This window comes from Vespula pensylvanica, chromosome 18 (genome assembly GCF_014466175.1).
Source record: "Vespula pensylvanica isolate Volc-1 chromosome 18, ASM1446617v1, whole genome shotgun sequence".
NCBI lineage: Eukaryota > Metazoa > Arthropoda > Insecta > Hymenoptera > Vespidae > Vespula > Vespula pensylvanica.
The window spans coordinates 2,094,965-2,114,964 of NC_057702.1; the positions used below are offsets into that span (position 1 = coordinate 2,094,965).

General features: G+C 35.0%; 2 protein-coding genes across 7 annotated transcripts in view; one reads left to right on the plus strand and one right to left on the minus strand.

Annotated features, from left to right (window-relative positions):
* Positions 1-3,185: 3,185 nt before the first annotated feature.
* Positions 3,186-11,874, plus strand: LOC122635598 (putative uncharacterized protein DDB_G0270496; the record flags this gene model as incomplete). The annotated part of the gene is made up of 5 exons (XM_043825980.1): positions 3,186-3,461; positions 3,565-3,710; positions 3,883-4,071; positions 10,065-10,069; positions 11,666-11,874. Coding segments are annotated over 5 exons (825 nt in total), but the record flags the coding sequence as incomplete, so codon positions are not given.
* A 439-nt stretch (positions 11,875-12,313) lies between these two features.
* LOC122635638 (protein gustavus) overlaps positions 12,314-20,000 on the minus strand; it is an 80,537-nt gene continuing 72,850 nt past the window's right edge. For all 6 annotated transcript variants that reach the window (XM_043826072.1, XM_043826071.1, XM_043826073.1 and 3 more), the window contains 5 exons: positions 16,743-17,170; positions 13,675-13,904; positions 12,930-13,260; positions 12,638-12,796; positions 12,314-12,454 (listed from right to left, as the gene is read on the minus strand). In XM_043826072.1, the coding sequence (XP_043682007.1) occupies positions 12,315-12,454; positions 12,638-12,796; positions 12,930-13,260; positions 13,675-13,904; positions 16,743-17,170 (1,288 nt within the window). In that variant the 3' untranslated portion in view covers position 12,314. The remainder of the gene's footprint in view (positions 12,455-12,637; positions 12,797-12,929; positions 13,261-13,674; positions 13,905-16,742; positions 17,171-20,000) is intronic.

The following is a 20,000-nucleotide window of genomic DNA, read 5'->3' on the forward strand; positions in this document are numbered from 1 at the left end:
CACGTAGAAAGGAAAAAAGGACAAAGAAAAAAAAAACAAATAAAAGGAAAGGAAAAAAGTTACTTAAAAAAAAAAAAAAAAAAAAATACTACGATGTACTCTCGACGTATTTTTTCCTTTCGTTTTCTTTTTTTTCCTTTTTGCCTTTCATAAAATTATAAGGATATTCTGAATCAATGAAAAAAAAGGGGAGAAAAAAAGGGGAAAAAACGAAAGTAGAAAAACGTACAAAGGATAAAATTATTCCCGAATGTGAGAGTACGCAATGACGAAGGTTCGATTGATAACAAGGGTGATGCGCGAGCGAGTTACATGGGGTGTGGGGGAGGGGTTGTTGCAGAATAAAAAAAAAGAAAAAAGAAGAAAAATAAGAAAAAAGAAAAAAAGGAGTCACACAGGTGTCAGGTCGGAGCTGCTCTATAAAAGCGATCTAAAAATACGTTCGTTCGCTGGTGTCGCGTTGGCGTAAAATCGCGGCTCGTTCACGCGGCATGTCTATCGGTGTGACCCCAATACGTAGAGTTTCCCAGTACGTACATAGACTCTATAAAAAAACATACGATCTTTTATCGTCGTCAACAAATTAACGAGAAGAGACAGAGTAAGAGAGAGAGAGAGAGAGAGAGAGAGAGAGAAAGAGAGATAAATTGAGATCGAATATCACGAAAGAAATTATACTCCAATATAATCTGTAACTTTACGATCATTTTAAAATAAATTTTGATCTAACTTCGATAAAACTTATATACTGACGGCCTCATCGTGCATAGTACTTAATAAGTAGTAATACTTATCTTGATAAAATACTCCTTATTATCTTACTTCGTCGTATGAATTTAATCGACACGTAGGTATACAAGATGACGAGACTCTTGACGGTAATCTAATTAAATAGACTGTAAAATTAATAACGTCAAAGTATTTCCATAACCGTAGTCCTCTCCAACATCGTCGTTGTCGTCGTCGTCGTTGTCGTCGTCGTAGTCGTAGTCGTCGTCGTCGTCGCCGTCGTCGTCGTCGTAGTCATCTTTCTCATAGTCGATGAGTTTTATTATAGAGCAAAGCCCTGTACTTAATTCGAGCGTTAATACTTTATATTCGATACTCGCTCTGAAACTTTGCCTTGCTCGAGAATAGATCATTATGTTTAGTCTAGAAATAATAGAACGCGACATAATTAACAAGTCGGCTCGGAATATATCGTGTTTCTATTATATCCAACATGAAAAAATGTTAAACCTAATTTCTTCCTTTCTCCTACATCTTTTTTTGTTCTTCTCAACCTATAAATTAGAATAAAACGGCAACAAGAACGATGATAAAAAACAAAACAAAAAAAAAAAAAACAAAAAAGAGAAGAAGAAAAATAAAAAAAAAAAAAGAAAGAAAGGGCAAGTGTATATAATAATTTAAAAATGAATCCTTCAAAAAAGGAAATGACAAAAATCGCATACTCGTCTTTAAAACAGCTGACGCGTACGAGTAGTAATGCGAGTGAGTGGCTCAGACAGACAGCACGAAGAACATCATCCCCTTTAGAGAGAGAGAAGGGGCTCCAGACAGACGAACACCCTCCGGGCAACACCCTACCAACATCCCCCGCATCCCACTTCAATGTCGGCCGTCCCATCGCCATAGCAACCCCGTTGGATTCAGTAGGCATCCTAAGCAACCGTTTCAACCCCTCTCTCTTTACTTCTTTCTCTTTTCTATCCCTCTGATCGCTTTGGGACCTTGTGGCTACAGATTTACACCGAAACACTTCACTCCCTCTTTCTCTCTCTTTCTCTATCTATCTCTATCTATCTGTTTCTTTCTTTCTTTCTCTCTCTCTCTCTCTCTTTCTTTTCTTTTTATTCAAGAAAAATCAGCTTGTTTCACGAGTCTCGATTACGTTTAAATCTTTCGAGTATTCATACAGACAGAGAGGGAAAGAGAAAGAGAGAGAGAGAGAGAGAGAGAAATGTGTTCACACTTTTACGAGTACTCCTGTCCTGAAAAACAAAAAGAAAGAAAAGTATGAAAAGTTAGCCTACTTGTCGACTCCTTAAATAACGAATTTAATCCCGATCATGTTTGTACTTTCATCGTGAAACCTTGTCGAGTTTAATAATAAATATGCAAATATATTACTAAACTACTATTCACTACGGTCTAAGTAGTAACCTACGATTCTTTCGTATCTCGTCAGACGAGTCAACGAGCCGAACGTTTTTTCTCTTTTCTTTCTTCTTCAAATTACTTTCCACTTATTTTGTTATCTCGACTGAATCGAATTTACGAGGACACGTAGGAGGAAGTCGTTCTTGATCATTTAAAGATCTTCCTAGATCGTAGATTCTTTCAGTTTCGAATCGTCGTTTCATCTACGTAGTATACCGTCCTGAAACGATTTCATAAAGTTTAGTTATATATTTCTAATAGAACAATGTTTATTGTTTTCATAAGAATTCAGATATTTTTTTTCTTATTCGGCTCGTTGGCCGTTTTAATTATTGCTCAAGATGTTAACACCGCATCGTTCTTTTCAACGAAAGGAGGAAATGACTCTGGTTTGGAGTTAGCAGCAAAGATAATCGACTCGACGTCGTTTCATCCGGATGCAACTCAGGCTCCTTCGTCTCTAATCCCACAGCAACTCTTACCACCGAGTTATTATCTTCCTGGTAAAAATTTGTCTCTTTCTCTCTTTTAAGAATACGATAAATTGTGACAACAATAAGCTTAAAATATATATATATATATTATATTATATTATATATCAGAGTGAAGAAAGAATTGATAATTATTGCCAGTTGATAAATATTTAACATCGGATTAATTATTCATCGACCCATTATCCTTTTAAGATCAAATTAATTGACAATAATTATCATGTTAATTTTTATAATTATAAAGATCGACTTTCTTTTTGATTTATATATGTATGAAAAAAAAGAGACAAGATCAAGATTCTGATTTAATTAAACGTACGATAATAATTACACCGGATGATGTAAGTATTTAACGTATAATTAATTACTCGTCGGATTCGTTGTCGTTTTAAAATTAATTAAATGGCAATGATTATCGAGTTAATTGGTATAATTAAAAATGACACACGCGCACACACACACACACACACATATATATATATATATGCATATGTATAATTTTTCCTCTTTACGATTTATATTAATTATTAACAAGCTTTGCAGCCACCAATCGTACACCATCGAAGCGAGAGTTTACCGTACGCATATGAATATCCAAACGTTGGTTATCCAATAGTGCAAAACGTGGAACAAGCGATAGCTCCAACTTCTAAACAACTTGTAATAGTCAGTTTCATTGGATTGCTTTTACTTCTTGCTATCATTCAAAATACATTAGCTTCGACCAAGAGAAAAGATACTATGGTAGATGTTCTTCCATCCAAACGAAAACGAGACGTTCATGCTATTTATGACTTTAATTCTATCGTTAGTATCACTTTTATGCGTTCCTGTCAATATTAATCTATACGATATCTTTATTACCTTCTATTAATTAATATTCGATAATTATTCCTTTACAATTCAACAGACTCCAGAAGAAGAAAAAGAAGAAGAACAAATTGTATTGAACGACGATGCTCGAGTACGTTGCATTCAAAAAACAATTTGTCTTGAAAATCAAAAACTATTTCAAGATCTAGGTTTAATAGGAAAAATTCTAGCGAAATATCTAACGTATGTATCGTAACTTCGTGTTATTTTTTCTTATAGATAAAATAAGATTTAAATGCAATCGGTATCTATTAAGATAATATCTATTAGAATGATACAAATACATTTCTTTTTTTTTCATATTCACGTTTGACGATCAGCTGTTCCGAAATGACGGATAATTTTTTCATTACAGAAGGAACGTCGAGAAATCTGTTAAATCATCTTCGGGATGGGATCGATTGGTCGAGGATGCAGGATCAGCTGGATTACGTGGTGAAGATTGTGATCTTCTTTATAGGGATTGTGATAATCCTATAATTTTTCTATCGCCAACCAAAGAGAAGAAAGTTGCTTCGAAAGAAGTGACATCTACGAGTTCAGAGTAACTCTGCAAAATATCGATTATTATATACATATTATATATATATATATATATGTATGTATATATATATATATATAGATAGATAGATATTATCTACATAGTTAATAAGAATTGCAAAATTAAACTAAAAATAAATAATAAAATTGATTATGTTATCACGAATATTTGATCTATTCCATTGTTCTTAATATTTCTTATTTATCTGATATTTATATAAGATAGGACTTGTGTCAAGAATGTGAAAAGAAATGAAAGGCGGGCGATATTAATGACTTTTAATTTTAATTACAATATGCTGTGTTGTGTTTTTTTTTTTGTTCTTTATCCGCTACAAACATCGACATCTAGCCTGAACTATTTTAAACAGCAGTCCGCTCTATACACACACAACTTATTACTCTCTCTCTCTCTCTCTCTCTCTCTCTCTATTCATTTTTGCCGTTCTCTTTCTTTCTCTCTCTTTCTCTATTTCTTTCTTTCTTTCTCACTCTCATTCTTTCTCTCTCTCTCTCTCTCTCTCTCTCTTTCTCTTTTGTCCATGGAATCATAAAAAAATATCAAATTACGAACAAAATGTTAGAGACAAAAATGATCTTGCTTCTTATTTAATTGTGTATGCTTTCCTTTTTCTCTCTTAAATCCTTCGTCGTTACCTTTCATTAGATTTTCTTTTTTGACTTCTTTTTCCTCTCTTCCTCCATCCTCTCTCCTTTTCCCTCTTTGTCCTCGTCGTTTTTAACTAATTAATATTTTACGTAATAACGCTATCCATTATTATAATTAACATTAAGGCATTACATATTTATAAATTCTTCGTGTCACGCGCCATTAATGCGGTATCACCCTAACTTGTAAAACTTACGCTTAAATAGACTTGAGATCGCTTGTTGCAATAGTCCAGGCTTAATTAACAAAAAAAAAAAGGAAAAGAAAAAGAGGAGAATGTAGAAAATAAATAAAAAAAAAAAAGTTAAGAATTAAAATAAAATAAAATAAAATAAAATAAAACTACAAGGACGACTAAACGAAATTCGCGCATAACAATACATATACACAATAAGAAAGAAAAAAAAAGATATGGTCCTGGCCAGCAAACGACAACTTTTCAAATGTCCACTGCTTATATTTTTAATTTAAAAGAGTAATAGTAATAATAATAATAATAATAATAATAATAATAATAATAATAATAATAATAATAAAATAATAAAAATTCCGAAGTATCTATATATATATATATAAAACGAGAACAAGATAGAGTCGTAGAAAAAACAAAAAAAAAAAAAAATAAAGAAAAAAATTCATATCAATCTTTTTCTTCTATCCAATATTTTTTCACCATAGTTACGGATACGTCAAGTAAAATAAAGTTCTTCTTTTTTTTTTTCTTTTCAAAAAGGAAATACACCGTCTTTCTCTTTTTTTTTTTTTCTTTTCTTGTCTTTACTTTCTCTCTAATGCTTAATTCAATAAAATATTTTTGTCTCGCGTAAAATTGAGATATTATTTGTACCTACATACATACATATACATATATATATATACACATACACATATATATATATACTTATGCATATATTGATTCACATAATATTATCGGACAAAGAAAAAAAAAAACATATAAATTTTTGTCGACGCCATCTGGTACCAAAATAAAAAAAAAAAAAAAAAGAAAAGCTTCCATTTAAATCATTTTCACACAGAGATTCTCTCGTTCTCTTTCTAAATCATTGCATGTATTCACACATACACATACACACACACAGCTTAAATTGTTTAACTAATTATCGCACTGTCAATAAATTAGACACATTTGTCGAGGCAACATAGTTTTTGCACAGGCAGGCAGGCAGGCAGTTCACGAACGGAAAAATGAAAATTCGGAACACCTACACGTAAAGTTTGTTTGTCTGTTTGTTTTTTTCTTTTTCTTTTTTTTTTTTTTTATTCAGAACACTCCTACTAACGAAACGCGTTCTCACTTTCACTTTCACTTTCACACATTCTCTCTCTCTCTCTCTCTCTCTCTCTCTTTTTCTTTCTCTTTCTCATAATTAGAATCTAATATAATCGACTTTATTTTCTTTTTTTTCGTCACTTTTAATTCTTTTGCGAACGATCGATCGTGCGCACGAATTTCTTTTTTTCTTTTTCTTTTGCAAGAATAATTAATCAAAATGAAAGTGATAAGAAGATAAAGAGAGAGATATGAACAATAATAATAATAGTAATAATAATAATAATATTAGTAGTAGTAGTAGTAGTAGTAGTAGTAGTAGTAGTAGTAGTAGTAGTAGTAGTAGTAGTAATAGTAGTAGTAGTAGTAATAATAAAAATAATAATAATAATAATAATAATAATAATAATAATAATAATAATAATGATAATAATAATAATGATAATATTAATGATAGTAATTATTATTATTACTATTATGAGAAACGAAAAAACGAACGACATAGAAGGAAATAAAACAAAACGACTAATTAAACGAGAACAAATAAATCGTATCATTCATAACGCGGCGATATAGAAAAATTTTAACGAAGCGTATTCTTAATACGCGGAAAAAGAAACAACGAAAACTTAAAATAGAAGAGGAAGAGGAAGAAGAAGAGATTATAAGATCGCGAATATAATGTTCTATAACAAAAGATCGCGAATTAATCGAAAGGGAAACGAGAAACTAAGTTGTGGTATGTATGCTGTTGTTTCTTCTACTTACACACATACGTATACGCATGCACATACGTATACATATGCATATCAACCACAATCATCTCGTTCATTAATCATAATCTTTTTATCGAAACGATCACTCGGAATTTACGATGAGAGAAACGAATTAAAATTAAAAAAAAAAAAAAAAAAGGAATGAATGAAAAAAAAAAGAAAGAAAAATGAAATAAAAACTCAGACTCCGATGATGAAAACTCGTTCGCTTGCGATCTTGAATGTCGTCATTTCGTTACAAGAAAAAGATGAAAGAAAAAAAAAAAAAAAAAAGAAAAGAGAAAAACAAAATGAAATAAAATTCCTGAATTCGCAATAATGTCGATTAACACGATATAATCGTTGATCGATACAATAATTAATGTTAAATCGTTATGAATTAAATATTTACAACGTTTCTTCTTTTTTTTCTTTTCTATCAACGCCATTTGTCATTAATTCTTTTCATGTATTGTGTACGTATACGTATGTGGGTTTGTGTGTTTCTTTCTGCGTGCGTGTTCGTGTGTGAATTATTTTTTTTTTTTTTTTACACATACACGTTCGTATTATAATTCATACAAAATAGCGATAGAGGTACAGTGACGAGTGCAGAGCGATATTTTTTTTTTTTTATGTCTTTTCCCTAAATAGCATCTATGCGAAACAACGAAGAAGTCTTTTATGTACGCTGCACGTTTTCTTCATCATGCACATTTTCTTTTTTTTTTCTTTTTTTTTTTTTTCTTTTTAATTATTATTATTAATTTCTCACATATCGGCATATATATGTGTGTGTGTATATGTGTGCGTGTGTATCCGTCTGTTCTATGTATATAGATATTATCTATGTGTCTTTTATATCACGTATATCATCATTATCATCATCATTATCATCATCATCGTCATCATCATCATCATCATCATCATCATCATCATCATTATTTCATTCTTTCCTCTCACTCTTTTATTCATTCATTATTTATTATTATCTGTTACATATTCGTGTCTGTTGCAAGCTTCGATAATTAGATTAAAAAATAAAAATAGAAAAAAGAAGATGAAAAAGAAATGTGGGAAAAAAAAGAGAGAAAAAAAAGTCATTAAAAAAGAGAGAACACGCACACAGACAAACGCAACGTCGTCATATATATCCTCCTTTCGAAGAGAGAGCGAAGGGTCGTTCGTTCTTTTTTTCCTTTTTTTTTTCTTTTTTTTTCTTTCATTTTTCTTGCTCGGCTACTCCAAAAATACACAACAACAACAACAACAACAACAACATCACCACCACCACCACCACCACCGCTACCACACCTGCCAATGGATCGGGGTGAGCGTTAGGGTAAGTCGTTATTTATAAGGGAGACAATATTTCTCCCTTATATACTCCTTTTTCTTCTTATTTTTTTTCTCTTCTTCTTCTTCTTCTTCTTCGTCTTCTTCTTCTTCTTCATCTTCTTCTTTAAACCCCTTGGATCCAAATAGATTAATTTTTAATCTTTTCACGAGAAGAGAGAATGTGCACGGACTGAAGAGAACGGCTCGGCTGGTTTGTTTAATTGTTTGTTCGTTTGTTCGTTCGTTCGTTCGTTCGTTCGTTCGTTCGCTCGCTCGCTCGCTCGAATATCTTCTTTCATCATCAATGTCTTTTCATTGTTAATAATAACAATCGCAAAGTCTCCTCTTGTATTCTTCTTGAACCCTTCGTATATCATCAGGATTAAGAGAAGTAGTCAGAAGAACAGACTCTTTTTCTCTTTGGGAGTTATATCTGACAATAATAACAGGATACTCTGAAAGGATGTTCATCTTTTCTTTTCTCTTTATTCTTCTTGTCGTCTTTTTTTCTTTTATTTTATTTTATTTTTTTTTTTTTTTAATATCCTACGATAAGGATATTAACCGATTGCGAGGAGATCGTGCGTATTGAAGGAACGACAAATTTTGGAAGACGAGTATCGCGAACACCTAGCGAGCCTGTGAACCTTTATGAACCTTCAAAAACGAGCTGTTATATGTTGATCAAAAGATAACATATACATACATATATATATATATATATATACACACACACAAACGTATTTTATATATATGATATACCTCACATATGATGTAGATAGATGTAAAATATATCTTATATATAAAACCTATAAATATATATATATATATATACGTATATACACGTACACATACATATGTATATATAGAGAGAGAAAAAAATTGTAATAAGAGAGACGAAGAAAATTGGAGTTCCTTTCGAGACTAAATACTCGCATTCAAAACGAGTCAAAAGCAAGAGAGAGACTCAGTCTTATTTGAAAAATTAAGGAAGCGAAATGTTACTTTTTTTTTTCTGCTTTTCGTTTCCATAGATCATGCGAAATTGATTATTAATTTCTCGCAATCGGTTTTTAATCCTTTTCTCGATATCTGCTTACTATTCTTCTTCCTCTCTCTCTTTCTCTTTTTCTTTCTTTCTTTTCTACTTCATTTTTGTAGATGCATTCATCACTCATGACGATTATTCTCATTCCTTTTCTTACCCGACTGACATTATCGATTATCATTACCATTATCGCTATAATTATTAATTATTAATTATTAATTATTATTAATATTAATATTATTATTATTATTATTATTATTATTATTAATATTATTAATATTATAATTAATATTATATCCTATGTACAAACCGACAGAGCGCGCCATTGACGGCCATTATTTTTTTTAACCTAAGCGACAAACGTAAGAGTAAAGAGTTACTAGGGACCAGTCGTAAGTTGTGATGCTAATAGTATAATATATATAGTTACACGCCCGTTATATCGTTTTATTTTTATTTTTATTTTTATTTTTTTTTTCTTATTATCATCATTATGATCATCATCATCATCATCATCATCATCATCATCATCATCATCATCATCATCATCATTATCATTATCATCATCATCTTCATCATTATTATTATCGTCATTATGATCCTCCGCATTCTCCCCTATTTTCTATATATCGTCATTATCAACATCGTTATCATCTCAGCATCAATCTCTATTTCATCGTCATCGTCAGTTAACATATTACAATCTGTTTTAATGACACTCTAGAGTTGATAATTTTAATTCATTTTTGAAAACACGCATCCCATTATCCAACCTCACAATTTAATCTTTGTTTCCAAAGTTCGGTCGCGTTTTTTCTTTTCCCTATGATTTAATTAGGTATAGAATATTAGGTATAAGAATCTTCGTTTATTTAAGTTTAGATTAAAATTTTAGTCGAGGTAATTTTAAACCTGTTTTTCTCCTCTCTTTCTTATATTTTCTTCTTGTTCTTCTTCTTTTCTTCATTTTTCTTCTTTTTTTTTTTTTTGTCGTCGCTTCGTCTTTTCTCCATTCATCAAAAGTTCACGAAAAGGTTTGATCAGTTTTATCAAAATTTTTTGTTTTCGTCAGTTCCATTATCAACATCATTATCAACTTTGATTTTTTATTCTTTGTCTTTCATCCATATTAATATTCCACGAAGCTTCTCGAACGTCGTCGTCGAAGAAATAAGAATAAAATTTTATATAACACGTCTGTGTGGTATGTACCTGTAAATATATATATATACATACATACATACATACATACATACATATATATATATATTTTCCTATGGGTTTGTTTTGTTCTCTTACCAAGCCCTTTTTTTTCTTGTCTCACGATAATACCTTCTAATTTATCCACACCCACTAAATAATATTTCGATTGGACCTAGTACGCTTAGAAAAAGATTTGAAAAAACGTGTCTCTATAAGTTGAAAAATGGTACACACGTATTCTTCGATCTTCGAATAATTTTTCATGAATGTATTTTGAATGATCTTTCTCTCTTTCTTTCTCTCTCTCTCTCTCTCTCTCTATATATATACATCTATATATATATACATATATATATATAGACATTATATATATATATATATATATTTATACAGATATATGTTATCTTTGTATTAATAATTATTAATATTAATCACCGGAAGTATTCGTAATTATTTTATTCGATACGAAGTTTATACGTGTTACCAAGGCCACGCGTGGTCTTCAATATTACTTCGATCATATTTGTCTAACACTTTCTCACACTTTTCTTTATTCATCCTTCAACGTTATCGTTTCAAACGTTCTTATCCTATTAAAATCTTCTTAAACAACGACGCCTGAATTTTCCCTCTCACCCTCCTCCTTCCATCCCTCCCGAAAAAAAAGAAAAAAAAACAAGCGAAGAAAAAATACAAGATTTGAAGAAGAAAAATTAAAAACGCATGCTGGCCGCATCGTAGAGACAGGATATGGCAGATATATGAAGAGCATAGCGAATTGATTCTCTCTCTCTCTCTCTCTCTCTCTCTCTCTCTCTCTCTCTCTCTCTCTCTCTCTCTCTCTCTCTCTCTCTCTCTCTCTCTCTCTCTCTCTCTCTCTCTCTCTCTCTCTCTCCAGAATGCCGCCTTGCGTGTGTCTAGTTTTAAAAGTATGTATCATAACAATCAATAAAAGCTACACGATTAAAAAAAAATCGTATCTCGACAACATAAAACAACAATATCACACCTAAATAATTGGCTAATATCCGACGTTTCTCGCGCGCTCTCGTGGGATAGCGTCCAGATTAAATCATCATCATCATCATCATCATCATTATCATCATCACCATCATCATCATCACCATCATCATCATCATCATCATCATCATCATAATCATCATCATCATCATCAACGTCATATCTATCGTTATCGTTATCGTTATCATTATCATCATCTTCATCTTCATCATTATCTTCATCATTATCTTTGTCATAATCGATATCGTTATCATCCATATCGCGACGAGAAAGTGGAAGAGGGCAACGAAGACGACGAATACGACGAATACGACGAGTACGACGAATACGACGAATACGACGAGTACGACGAGTACGACGAATACGAGGAATACGACGACGGAGACGAAGAAGACGAGGTCGAATATGCCGAAGCAATTGTTGACGATGACTCGGACGACGAAGACGACGATGATGTTCCATTCTCGTACGAACAACGTTGATACCATGACCCCTGGTACCCTAAGGCTAACCCTTCGCTAGACATTCGTCTTCTTGGACCGTTCACGCATTGTCGTCGTATCAAACGGTTCAGTCTACTGATCATCAAACGTTTCAAAAACAGAGACACGGATGGTGGACCGTTGTCTCGTTGGTGGTTTTGTTGGTTCAAGTAGTTACGATGTTGCTGCTGCTGCTGCTGCTGCTGTTGCTGCTGCTGTTGTTGTTGTTGGCGGACAAACTGCTGCTGCTGCTGCTGCTGCTGTAGCTGTAGTTGTTGTTGTTGCTGCTGCTGTTGATGGTGGTGCGTTCCTTGGCGTGTGCGAGAGTAGCAGGAGGCCATAGTAGCCCATTTCTGTGCGTCGTGGTAGCAACGATGTCGCAAACTGCTGACATTCGCGACCTTTCTGATGATCGCTTCTGTTGATGCACCACACGGTGGTTACCTCCTGTCACGGTAAAGGAGATAAGTCTTCATCGCTTGTGGCAGATTTAATTCGTTGATCTTTTCCTCGAGTCTGTGCTTCCCGATCCGTTGTCTGATCACTCTTCGACAAAGATCCATCAAAGGTAAAGGTTCGGCTGGAAAGAGAGAAAGGAAGAAAGACAAATAAAATAAAAAGAAGAGGGAAAAGAAGAAATAATAAATAAAGTACGAGAATATAAGAAGCGTGATATAATCCCTCAGGTTTTATATATATATGTATATATATATATATATATATATATATATATATATTACTATCTTACAAGAAAGAAACTTACGATCAAGACCACCGATATATTTCATCGTAATCTCGCAGTGTCCCCAGACAGCTGACACAATGGGATGTAGCTTCCTTCCTTTGAGACCTCTGAACGCGATCCCAAGATACTGTCCGTCCACTACGAAAGCTAACGTGCCCTCGTCCATATCGAGTACAACTGCCGATATCAAACGTAAAAATTTTTGTTGGTATATATTCCCACAAAAAAAAAAAAAAAGAGAGAGAGAGAAAAGAAAAGAAAAGAAGAAACGAAACGAAACAAACCGATTAAAACGAAAGACGAATCTTACCCAGAAATTTATCGGGCACGATAAAGGTCTCGTCTGGTTTAAGTAGCGCCGGATACGTAACACCGACGTTGTTCTTCGAGTCATGATAGAGTTTATTCCTACCGAGATCCCATCCCCAGCTGAGGTCGTTGTTACCAACGAGACTCTGATAGCCAACGCTATGAAGGGGCGCGTCTGCGGTCGCAACACCGACCACAGCGTGTGTACCACGTTGCCTCGTGCTCCAGTAAAGCTCCCACACGTGCATACCCTTCGTATAACCGACCTTCCCTCGTATGCAATCGGTACTCTGTGCAACGGGGTGCCGATGAAACGTCAGCTTGTCGTCGTCCTGAAAACAATCGTCAAGGGAATTGAATTTAGAATATTCCGAGTATATTCGATGATTCATAGGACTCCTAAGAGACCAAACTAACTGTTCTCTTACCAACTTTATATCTGCCGGGTGTATCAGAGCGTAAAAAATATTTATTATACAACGATATATACGTGCGTGTGGTATATTATCGAGAGAAAGGAATCTTTATTTCTCGTTTTCTGTCTTTTTATATATTTGTTATTTTTTTTTTCTTTTTCTTCTAGAGATATTACGAGAAGGAAAAAAATGGACCGATACGAGTGATATATGAAAATGAAGGGGAAAGATATAATAGGCTCGAAGGGGTGCAAGGTAGAGGAGCAAAAAAATAAAAAAAAAAAAAAGGAGAAAGAAGAAAGAAAAGAAGAAAAGATATACGAGGTTTACCTTAACAAATATGTTGAGACTGCGGTCGTCAGCGTTCCAGCTGTGATGAACTTGAGTTTCCCGCGATGCGGGCGGCATATCGAGGAGGACATCGAGACGAGCTGGCCTCGACAAGTCTTGCGCCAACTCTCTTGGTACCACCGGTTTGTACGCCACTGCGCCGCCACCACCGACACCAACTCCGCCGCCCGCTCCAGCTCCGCTCTCGCGCGTCACGCTCTTCACGCCGCCTGAATGCCAAGGGAAACAGAGAGAGAGAGAGAAAGAGAGAATATAATAACAAAAAAAATTTTTTTTCTTGTTTGTGTTGTCGGTTTTTTTTCTTGTTGTGTTGTTGATTTCTTTTCTCTTTTTTTTTTTTTTTATCAAAGAAAAAAGAAGAAAGGAAGTGAATGAAAAGAAAGAAAGAGAGAAATGGAAATCAAAAAGAAGAGAACAGAGAAAGAGAGAGAATTCAAAATTCTACTCTGAACAACAAAACGACGCCTACGCATCAGACGTATGGATTTCTTCGCGAGTTTTGTGTGGGTGGGTCTCGACCTATACTATAATCCGCAAAGCAAGAGAAAGAGAAAGAGAGAGAGAGAGAGAGAGAGAGAGAGAGAGAGAAAGAGAGAGGGAGAGAAAGAAAAGGAATGTATTATAGCTTTCTTTATTTCGCCAAGTTTAGATCGGTCCGGATATATCGTAGCACAGATGATATCTATACCATCGATCTTAAATATCGAACAGTTTAATCGTCCCGTCATATCGACGATTCATTCTTTTAATGAAATACTTGGAAAGGACGGGATTTTATTTTCTCGACAATTTTCGTAACAAAAAGCATAGTTCTTATTAAGAATTCAGACGGTGTCGAGTGGATACCTGCCGCCGGCAACGCATCCTGATCATGATACCAACGAAGGGAGATGGAGAGAGAAAAAGAGAGAGAGAGAGAGAGAGAGAGAGAGAGAGAGAGAGAGAGAGAAGGGAAAAAAGATTTGCCAAGAGAGAAGAAGAAAGAAGAAAAAAGAAAAAGAGAGAGAGAGAGAGAGAAAGAGAAAGAAAGAGAGAAAGAGAGAAAGAGAGGAGAAAGAAAAGGTGGAGGGAGATGGAAGAAAAATAATGGGGGTCCAGCGACGGGTAGGGCTTGCCTAAAAAGTTTTGGAAGGTTTCTTTGGTAAGGGTCCGTCGTTCTCCAGTACCGATCCATATCCTCGGTCTGTAGTTTATTTGCTCGGGCAGCTGTTCCCGCGTTCAAGGGCTCGATGAGGGTCCTGGAAAGGACCGTGAGGATTTGAAAGGATCTCCCTGATGGTAGAGAACGAAGGGCACTAATAGAAAGAGGCCCTTGGCCCTTTCACGGCCATACACCACTATCGAAAAAGAGAGAGAAAGAGAGAGAGAGAGAGACCCTGGGGGCTCTCTCTCTTTCTCTCTCTTTCTTTCTCTCTCTCTCTCTCTCTCTCTCTCTCTCTCTCGTTCAACACGTCCCTGAGTCTCCTTCTTTCTTTCTTTCTTTTTTTCTTTCGTTCTTTATTTCTTTCGTCCTTTCGTTCTTTTTTTAGGGCGTCGGTACCTTTTCAAAGCTTCACACAGCGCGGACCACGTACAATACGATAGTCGATCGTAAATTTCACGGGTGAAGTCGAGACCACGGATTAACGCGATGAAGTCTCGTAAATTCGAAGATATCGTAAGAAGTATAACTTTCTTCGTTGTCCTCCGTCGTTATCGATCATCGTTACATCTACACTTCCCTTCTATATATCCTAAATATCAGGAATGAATCCTTGATTCTGTCTCGAGTCCCGCGGACGATTTATTTATTTTTTTCTTTTTCTTTCTTCTTTTCTTTTTTGCCTTTTTTATTACTTTTCTCAACGTGATATTTATTATTATTGTTACTATTATTATCATCATCGTGATTATCGTTATCGTTATCATTATCATTATCGTCATCGCATTGAGTGACGTAGTTCGGAGATATACGTTCACCAATCGAACGATGATGACACACACGGCAGGCTCGTTCTTACGAAACCGGATAGAACGGATACGGAGAGAGAGAGAGAGAGAGAGAGAGAGAGAGAGAGAGAGAGAGACAAATAAACGCACAGAAGCAAACGTATACACGTTTTAACAATCAAGGTTGTCCTCCTTTTCAATGCGTTTTCGAATTAATAAAATCGATTTCATCGATTTGCACGGAGAATTAAATGCAATTTAACCGAACATCGAAATCGATTTATGGATTAACAGAGATAATTATCCTGTAGAGAATATTTTATCCTTATGGTATCAAAAAGAAAGACAGAGAGAGAGAGAGAGAGAGAGAGAGAGAGAGAGAGAGAGAGAGAGAGAGAGAGAGAGAGAGAGAGAGAGAGAGAGAGAGAGAAGGATTTGATTCTCTCAACTCTCTAAGAGTTCCACCCTTTCCTCTGAAAAAGGGTCTGAGCATGGAACACGACGAGAGAAACCTGTTCAAGGATCTCTACCTGAACAGGTAGTTAAACTGTGAAATAGGAGACCTTGACCTCGCGAGTTGAGATCGTTATAACACGATGAGAATCGTAGCAATGGTCCGAATATGCTCGAACAAGTCCAATCGACCAAAACGGTAATTACAAAAGAATGAACTGATCTAAAAAAGAAAGCTAAAAAACTAAAAGAAGAAAAGAAAAAAACAGCTAACGATCTATTTTTTCCAATAGTTAATTCATCAAAAAAAGATATATTTATATATACACATATTCATTCGATCAAAATAACAACGAATGATAATCCTCAAACTTATACGGGATCCTAGAATAAGTAGGCCGTTCATGTTGTTTAGAGTAGAGTAGAGTAGAGTAGAGTAGAGTAAAGTAAAGTAGAGTAAAGTAGAGTAGACTAGAGTAGACTAGAGTAGACTAGAGTAGAATAGAAGTAAAGTAGAGATAGAGTAGAGGTAGAGTAGACTTATCTTAACATCGTTCAAGAGTCTCTCTCCCTCTCCTTCTCTCTCTCTCTCTCTCTCTATCTATCTATCCATCTACCTATCTATCTATCTCTTTCGCCGAGGAGGTAAAGAGACCGAGGCTAACCTGAAATCTTTTGGCCCATGTTCATGCCCCGATGATGGGAGCGATGGTGTGGGTGATGCCGGTGATGATGCGGGTGGTGTCGGTGCTCGGTGCACTGCTTGCCCGCCGGCAGCCTGTGCCTGTGGTGCCTGGTGCCGCCGGTGGTGGTGGTGGTGGTCGTCGTGGTGGTGGTTGTTGTCGTGCTGGTGAGATGATGGTGATGGTGATGGTGGTGATGGTAGTGGTGGTGATGGCCGGTGGTCGGTGGTGCAGCAGGCACCGTGCCACCGTCGATTCCCGCTCCTCCTCCTCCTCCTCCTCCTCCCCCACCTCCTCCTCCCCCACCGCCTCCTCCTCCTCCTCCTCCACCTCCTCCTCCGCCTCCGGTACCACCAGTCGCGCCGTTTCCGCGGCTACCGCCCCCGCTCACGCAACGATTCGCTTTGTACCTGCAATGCGAACAGAAGCACCCGGTTAATTCGTCTCGCTATTTTTCTTTCTTTCTTTCTTTCTTTCTTTCTTTCTTTCTTCATTTCTCTCTCTTTCTTTTTCTCTTTGTTTCTCTTACACACACATATCAATTGGCATTGTGCGTGGTTTCGTGCCAAGAATCATCGTCGAGGTCGACGGACGATGTAATTAGTTATTACATTTTTGCCAGTTTCTTTCGAAGAAACAAGATCTAGACTAAACTCCCGATCTCACACCCCCACCTAATTTTTCTTTTTACTTTTCCCTTTTTCTTTTAGAAAATCGTTTATTTATCTTTATTTTTCTTTTTTATTATTGTTATTATTGTTGTTGTTGTTGTTTCTTTTTAATGGTTTTATGGAACAATACCGAGCGAAGTAAATTAGAAAATGTTCTATTGCATGGAATGTGACACTATAATGGATAGAGAGAGAGAGATGATGTTTTCCCTTTTTTTTTCTTTAAATTCGAAATGATAACGAGAAAGAGAGAGGAAGAGTAATTATGGGAGTGATTAAAAGAGAATTTGATGAATGAATATTGCGAAACAACTAAATATCTTTTTATGAATGGATCATAAACTATACATTGTAGTTGTACGGATTAAGAATGTAACCACAGAAAACACTTTTGACATCTTCTTTTCTTTGTCCTCTTTTCCTCCTTTTTTTTTCTATACTGCTTTTTTTTTTTATTCGATCGTATTACGAGGGGTAATTGGATCGCTGCGGTGAATTTTTCACGTTGGTCACCTTCTTTCTCTCTTTCTCTCTTTCTCCCTCCCCCCTCTTCTTTCTCGGCAACCCTGATCGACCTAGCACACGTATCCGTTTGCCGTTGGTAACTTCCGTTCACGGACACCGGACATTGACATCCTGGATCCGCGACTGGGTTCGTTCATATTCCCGCGATTATCGTTGTCGACAAAAATTCAAGAAAATCTTTCATTCGTTCAATAACTATCGATTATGTAAAAGGATTTTTACATTCGTAACTTCTATTTTTTATTTATTTTTTCGAGCGAAAGAAAAAAATTTTCTGTCAACTTCAAATCGAGTAATTAGTTAACCAATTCTTTTGAGTTATAATTATTACCCTTGAAGCTTTATGATATGTAATGAACGTTTATGCGAAATGAACCGAGCATCCTTAGATATGTTCTTGAAAAAATCAATGACCTCTTTTTCAATGACTTCTTTTCAAACTTATTTTTGTTTTCGTTTTCTTTCCTTTTTTTTTCTTCGAACGATCTAGAACTCGATTCCTAATTTTAAAGTATTAACAAATTAATCTGAAAGAAATTTCGAAAGACAATGTATCGATTTTTAATATCACCTAGAAACATTTCATTCAACCGTGAATGTTGAAAACACTTTTATAAATAAAATTGTCACCCAATGATATCTGTTTTATTAATGAAATGTAGCGTCGTCACGTTAGATATGACTCAAGAGTTCTCGGAGAAAAATAGTCTAGTCACGTCAGCAATGACCTCATATAGTTCAAAGGGTTAATTGAACTCTTGAAAGAAAGTTTTGTCTGGCAAAGTCGAAAAGGATCCATTAATTTTCAATCTTAATTTAGTCAATGATGTTTTTTCCTCGACGATCAAAGAATAAATACGTGGAAAAAATAAATAAATAAATAAATAAATGAAACATACATACACGTATACTAACCTTCGAAATAATTACGAAACCTTTCTTAATTAATCATCGCCAAGCTGAATGAATAAACCATCGCGATTGTTACTAGAACTCTTAACAGGAAATGCGGTCGAGAAACCTCGATTTTAATTTCCCGTTTGTTAGTGGTCAAGGAAGAGCCCAATGTTAAAGAGAAAGATAGAGACGCCCTTTGTGTTCTGTGTTATGCTTTCTTAGTTATACACATATCTCTTCTTAGTTATACATATGTATATTCATTATCTTTCGGAACGTATTTATCGAATGTATTTCGAAAAAGTAAAGTAAAGAAAGGAAAAGAGAAAGAAAAAAAAAAACAGAAACTTGTTAATAAAACAATCTCAACAGTTCCTCTTTAAAATTCACGGATTACTTTCTTTTTCGAAGTCACGATAAAGAAAAAAAAAAGAAAAGAAAAGGAAATAAGTAAATAAATAAAAAGAAGCTAAACGAATATATATATATATATATATATATATATATATAAAAAAAAGAAAAAAGAAACGATCGATGTAAACTTTCCGTATAATCATTTTTCTTTCTCGATTTTGATAAGGTCAAAAAAAGAGAAGAGAGTACTACTTACAGGAATTAAACTATCAACTCTGTCCTTCCTCTAAATCTCTTTATCTCCTTAGAAAGAAAGAAAGAAAGAAGGAAGGAAGGAAAGAAAGAAAGTAGAGGCAAAAAAAAAAATATAGAAAATAGAGAAAAAATAAACAGAGATAAAGATAGACCAGATGAAGAAAAGAAAAATGGAGGAGAGCGTAAAGAAAATTGAATTCTTTTTAAAGTAAAACGATCATTTCGAGTGTAAGAAAGAAAGAGAGAAAGAAAGAGAGAAAAAAAGAGAGAGAAAGAAAAAGATGAGGAGAGAGAGAGAGAGAGAGAGAGAGAGAGAAAGAAGATCGAACTTGGTGGAGGCGGCCAACCGACGCCGGTATTGATCCGCGGGGGTCACCTTTGCCCCACCTCGACACGGGAACAGCCCCCAAATCCACCCCCACAACCTCCAACACAGCCACCCTTTCCAGACCGTCGCTCTACCCCTCAACTCTCTCTCTCTCTCTCTCTCTCTTTCTCTCTTTTTCTCTCTCACTCTCACTCCTTCTGCAAAGTAGAC